This window comes from Balaenoptera borealis (genome assembly GCF_965194805.1).
Source record: "Balaenoptera borealis genome assembly, chromosome: 4".
Lineage (NCBI taxonomy): Eukaryota > Metazoa > Chordata > Mammalia > Artiodactyla > Balaenopteridae > Balaenoptera > Balaenoptera borealis.
In genome coordinates, this window is record NC_138861.1 from 84451846 (window position 1) to 84457944 (window position 6099).

Genomic DNA, 6099 nt, shown 5'->3' on the forward strand with positions numbered 1-6099 from the left:
CGAAATAAACCCCGCTCCTCCCAGCTCCCCGCACACTCCAGGTTCGCGGTCCGCCTCCGCCCCAGTGGGGTCTGGGGACTGTCTGCAAATTAGGACCCGAAGGGGGATTGTCCGGCACTCATTTCGGGTGTAGGGCCGGGCCCGGGCGCCCAGCAGTGGCGCGGGGCGCGTGCGCTCTATACCCAGCTGAGACACATCCCCGGGTGCGCCCAGGCGCGGGTGCCAAGAGGGGTGTGAGCCTGGTTATTGGCAAGCGTGGGCCTTGGAGCCAAAACGCATCCCCTCCAGAACACCTCATGTCTTTCTCTTCTCTGCGGAAGCGCTTAAACCCCATATAAGCGAGAGGAGCGGGCTAGCGGGGTGCCACGCAGGCCTGTGCTCCCAGCACCCACATCCCCCGAGTGTGCGCCTGGGGCGGCGGTGTCGCGTTGGGAGAGCCAGGAAGCTCCCCTGAAAAGTCCAAGAGAAACCTGGACAATTGCAGCCTTGTGCTTGACAACCTATCCCCCACCTCCCGGGGCGGGGGGCGGGGGGGGGCGGGGGGGGCGGGGGGGCGGGTAAGTCAGGGTGGGGAAAGTCTATGTGCAGCGTCGAAGGGGCACAGCCGCTTCCAGATCCGAAGCCAGATTCATATTCATGAGAGCGGGATAAATAAAGACAAATCCCCACAGTAATAACACTTGGATTCGCATCCGTCTTTGCTGGCCTTTAGGTTTAGGGGACTGAAGACAGATGTTTGCATCTCTTTTCTCCTCTTGTCTGGTGACCATAAAGAAAAACCATTTAGAGCGCTGCAATTTGTTTCCCGCCGCAGTAAAACCTTGTACACATTTATTTTCATTTCACGCCGTGCACAAAAAAGTGCACAGTGGTCACCAAGGGCCTTTCTTTATCAAATACGCATTGTACAACATACAACTGCAATAAAACTATCAGCCCTCCCCATAAAACTATCACCAAGCTCCTCGGCGGGTCCCACCGCCTGCGCTCCCGACTTTAGTGCTTTCTCATGTCCAGAGGACGCGCCATCACCTGAAATCAGCCTGAAACTCACCCAGCGGAGAAGCACGAGGTTGGGGGGCCGCTGTCCCTGTTTAATCCATTACGGCGTCCGCTGCAGTTTAGTGCGCAATAAAACACAGTGGCAGTGGAGAGCGGGCGCCCATCCACTCCCCGGCACTAGCATCGAATTAAACCACTTAGTTTGGCAAACACTGAACGCCTAAATGCCCCTATAAAGACTTTATGAGTTTGTTACTTTAATTACTGACTTGTTACAGAGCACATAAAGGGGGTAATGAATGCAATAAAACTAATTATCTACACATTTAATTCATATAAAATATCCAGGGTTTGTTTACACCACACGGCGATTCAACTAAGCATTCCTCCTCTTGTCCACCGAGAGGAAGGATTTAATGAAATAGTTTCCCTTATTCTGCTAGAGCCTAACGAACCAAATGAAAATTACCCTCCGCTTAAATCATGGGGCCACCGAGGTCCACAAATCACCGCTCATTTCTTTGTCTGTGCCTCGCTGCCAGCACCCAAGAGCCTGGGGTGTTAGACAAGAAAAGTCCCCGACCTGGAGCCTGGGCATTTAAAGAGCAAGGATTTCGTTCACTGCAGTCAGCAAACCTAAAGGGCAAGCAGACAGCAATCCTCTTTCGAAGGTTCGGGTCTTTGGAGAATTGTGGGTACCTGAAAAACTGGAGGCGAAAAAAAAAAAAGAAAGAAAGGAAAGCACCCGAGAGGGATGGAAGAGGAGGCACATTTGGGGACACTTCGTGCCCGCTTGCCAGTTAAACAGAGTAATTAAAAGCAACAACCACACAAACCAACAAAATGCAAACCTCACGCTAATGCAGAAAAACCCAGAACTGAGCGCAAAGAAGCCATTGGTTGAGAATCCAGATGTTTTATATTCAAGAGCTTTTACTTGGCTGTTCTTTTATTTTTTAAATGGCTGGGTAAGCGGAGTCTCTAGAAAAGCACATTAAGCCAAGACAAGAAATGCAATTTATAAGATGCTTTTTAAAAAAAAAAAAACCCTCTACCAGGTGTGTTTTAAAGAAATCCACTTATCGTTCACATACTTGGCCCACTTACTCTATGTTACAGGGCGCCTGAGTCTTGCCAATGTCCCAGTCCTTTATAACATTTCATGCACTTCAGGGGGTAGGCTTGTTGTTAAATTGAGCGTGTAACGCTCTTACAAAACAGGTTTTCTATGACATCAAGGTTTGTTCTCCCTAACTGAGAAAAAGAGTGAGAGAGAGAGAGAGAAAGAAGAAGGGGGAAAACACACACACTATCTCAATTTATGCCTAAGGTATATGATCAGTTAAAAAGGCTTAAAAGCTCAGGGAAATTGGATCAGGGAGAATCGTCACCCAACTTTCATTATTTCCAAGTAGTGTGATTGAATTAAAGGGCAGGGAGCTGGTTAGAAGGGAGGATCAGGGGCTCAGTGCGTAATGGTGTGGTATTAAATTCTAATTAGAGATGCAGGAATCAATGATAGGGAGGTTGGACAGCTCAGTTCCCCAGTGCCAGCCCAATAGACGGATGAGTTATTGTCATGTAAAAAGCGCCAGCAATAAGACCAACCGCTTTGCTATTGTCCAAGTGGAAAGAGCCAAGTTTATTATGAGGACTATATGCTCTAGAGACCTCAGACAAGGCATCTCATAGGAGGCTTTTTCATAAAACTAGGCTCTGCTGGTAGTAAGGAGGCCAGTTTGGAGGCAGGCGTTGAGCTGTGCACATCTCCCCACTCCAGCCACCTTCTCCATACCCATCTTTTATTTCCTTTTTCCACTTGGCTGAGCCATCCAGAGCCTTTTCAATGTATAAAATGGAATATTCTTACCTCAATTCCTCTGCCTACGAGTCCTGTATGGCCGGGATGGACACCTCGAGCCTGGCTTCAGCCTATGCTGACTTCAGTTCCTGCAGCCAGGCCAGTGGCTTCCAGTATAACCCGATAAGGACCACTTTTGGGGCCACGTCCGGCTGCCCGTCCCTCACGCCAGGATCCTGCAGCCTCGGCACCCTCAGGGACCACCAGAGCAGTCCGTACGCCGCAGGTAAGGACCGCCAGCTTTCTCAGCTGAGGAAGCCGCCTTTCCGCTCGTATATAGGAAGCCTTGATTGCATTTGAAAATGGAAATGTGTTTAGTATTTACCAAACGAAATTTGCTTACACAAATGAAAGAATTTATCACGTTAGAAGCGATTGCAGGGAGGGGTAATTCACTTACAGGGTTACACTATCCTAGTCACACCCGAACCGCCAACAAAATTATCTTAAGCTGCCAAAATGATAGGCATAATTTATTTACTTTGCGATGAGACGTAAAGCTTAGAAAATAATTAAATAACAAAGAGTAAAGCTCATTACTGGCAGTGTCTCTTTTTTTAAGAACCGACAGCGGCTCACACCTCTTTGGCGGGTCATTTTTCTGATTATTTCTTTCTTTTCTTTTCTTTTCTTTTCTTTTTGCAGCGCTATCCCCCAACTTTTGGGCCGGGTCAACTTCTGAGAATTAAAAAGTTTCAACTGTGGGAGGGTTTGGTAACTTCATCCCTGGCTTCCTGATATTCCGACTGAGGTTTTCGGACTCTTTTCCTCTCTCGCTTTTCCTCATCAAAGCATTCTCGTGTCCCCGGCCTTCAGCTGTCTCCAACGCGCTATTTCAACCCACCCAAAGGCGCTTGTGCCCGGAGGGACCCCACCACAGCCCGAAGTCCGCGCCCCTGTTTCCGTGTATAACTAATTTGCTCGGGTTTTTCTCGCCAGCTCCTCTCGGCCACTCTCCCGCGCCGGTGTCGGCGGCGGCGGCTCCAGCGCCACCTGACCTCTGGAGTCCCCACATTCCGGCTCTGCGGCTCGCGCGCTCCAAACCATTTTGCTCATACGCTGTCCCCTCTGTTGTCCTCTAGTTCCTTACAAGCTCTTCACGGATCACGGCGGCCTCAACGAGAAGCGCAAGCAGCGGCGCATCCGCACCACTTTCACTAGTGCGCAGCTGAAAGAGCTGGAGAGGGTCTTCGCGGAGACGCACTACCCCGACATCTACACCCGGGAGGAGCTGGCCCTGAAGATCGACCTCACCGAGGCGCGAGTCCAGGTACGCGCGCCCGGAAGCCGATCCGGCTTTGCAGCATCGCGCGGGGCAGGGGTGCAGTGCGGGGGTGCGGGTGATTCTGCTGAAGGTCCGAGCTCTCCGGCCTCTCCTGAGAGGCCAGGTCCGGAGGGGCCGTGCGCGCGAGGAAGGGTTAGGGAGCGCGTTCTTGGCTATAAATTCACAGCTGCAAAGTGCTCCCACCCCAGCTAGCGCCGCAGAGGCATTCAGGGGCCATGGGAGAGCCATTTCGGGGACAGGGAGTGCCCTGGGGGAGGAGTGCAGACTCTGCCTCCGTATTATAAGTAGTTTTGCCAAATCTCTCCTAACTCAAGAGCTTTTAACTCGGAGCTAATGGCGTAGAGGTACAGGTGCATTTTCCTGGGAACTGTGACTTGCAGCAGATTTGCAAAGGGTCTGGGATTCTATGTAGGTCAAGATCCGCGCGGTACTCTAACCTTTCAGGGACACAGGTGCGCTCAAGAGCTGGCCGTGGCGGCTCTCCGTGAGCCGCCCAGTGGGGGGGGCGGCACGCACCAACGCTAGCTCTTCCAGGCCCAAAGGCCAGAATGGGCAGCAGGCCCCGAGCCCAGAGACCACCCCCCACTTCTGTCTACCACTCAGAGTTTAACTTGAGACCTGAGGCCTAGAGGCGATGGCGAGTTTGGAGTGGCTCAGGAAGTAGACTGAGCAAAGGTCCGCCCAAATAAGGGCTTCCATTTTAGGGCCTTTCTGGGACTTGCAGCCTTTTCACCTCTCCTGCAAGCCACCATTTCCGGGACATGCTCAAGTGGCCCTAGGAAAGTTTCTCAAAAGATGCACCAGCCATAGGCGCGGGAGTATCCGCGGCGCGTGGAGTTTAAAACAAGCTGAAATGGAACGTGGGCTGCCCTAACCGCTTTTCTTTCCCGTTGGCTTCTTTCTCTTGCTGCTTCGCCGCCTCTCTTCTCCTCTCGGGCCAGGTGTGGTTCCAGAACCGCCGCGCCAAGTTCCGCAAGCAGGAGCGCGCGGCCGCGGCTGCAGCGGCCGCGGCCAAGAACGGCTCTTCGGGAAAGAAGTCCGACTCCTCCCGGGACGACGAGAGCAAAGAGGCCAAGAGCACCGATCCGGACAGCACTGGGGGCCCGGGCCCCAACCCCAACCCCACTCCCAGCTGCGGGGCGACTGGCGGCGGCGGCGGCGGGCCCAGCCCCGCAGGAGCCCCGGGGGCGGCGGGGCCGGGGGGCCCGGGAGGCGAACCCGGCAAGAGCGGCGCGGCGGCGGCGGCGGCGGCGGCGGCGGCGGCGGCAGCGGCGGCGGCGGCGGCGGCGGCCGGAGGCCTGGCTGCGGCCGGGGGCCCTGGACAAGGCTGGGCTCCCGGCCCCGGGCCCATCACCTCCATCCCGGATTCGCTCGGAGGCCCCTTCGCCAGCGTCCTATCTTCGCTCCAAAGACCCAACGGTGCCAAAGCCGCCTTAGTGAAGAGCAGTATGTTCTGATCTGGGATCCTGCGGCGGCGGCGGCGGCGGCGGCGGCGGCGGGCGAGCCGGGGCCTGGCGGGCGAGTGGGCGAGCGGGTAGGCCCAAGGCTGTTGTCGCTGCTGCCGCGGCTTTTTCCTTGAGACCCTAAAGTGATCGCGATACGAATAAAGAGAAAACGGCGTCGCCTCCATTTCAACCCCACTCCTACCCCCTTCCTTAACCCCCAAACCAAACCAAACCAAACCACACACCTCCCTGGCTTCGCACCTGCCTCAGGGCCGCGCAGGCGGGCCAGGGCTCCGCTTGCCGCCGGGGAGGTGTGAGCGGCGCGGCCTGGACTCGGGGGGAATCTCAGGGGGCTGTGTCTGCGTGTCGGTGTACGTCTGTCTCGGGGAATGTGTGTCTGTGGCCCGAGGAGGGTGACAGGGAGAGAGGGGTGGGAGGCCACAACCAACTCAGTGACTTGCTTAGAAAAAGAAAAAAGGAATCAAAACTCCCCCAAATTAAAAAAA

The 6099-nt window shown here is 54.6% G+C and overlaps 1 protein-coding gene across 1 annotated transcript; it reads left to right on the forward strand.

Annotated features, from left to right (window-relative positions):
- Positions 1-563: 563 nt before the first annotated feature.
- Positions 564-5605, forward strand: PHOX2B (paired like homeobox 2B; the record flags this gene model as incomplete). The annotated part of the gene is made up of 3 exons (XM_082390837.1): positions 564-3089; positions 3946-4133; positions 5090-5605. The coding sequence occupies exons 1-3, from the start codon at positions 2849-2851 to the stop codon at positions 5603-5605; spliced, it is 945 nt and encodes a 314-aa protein (XP_082246963.1). The 5' UTR covers positions 564-2848.
- Positions 5606-6099: the final 494 nt, after the last annotated feature.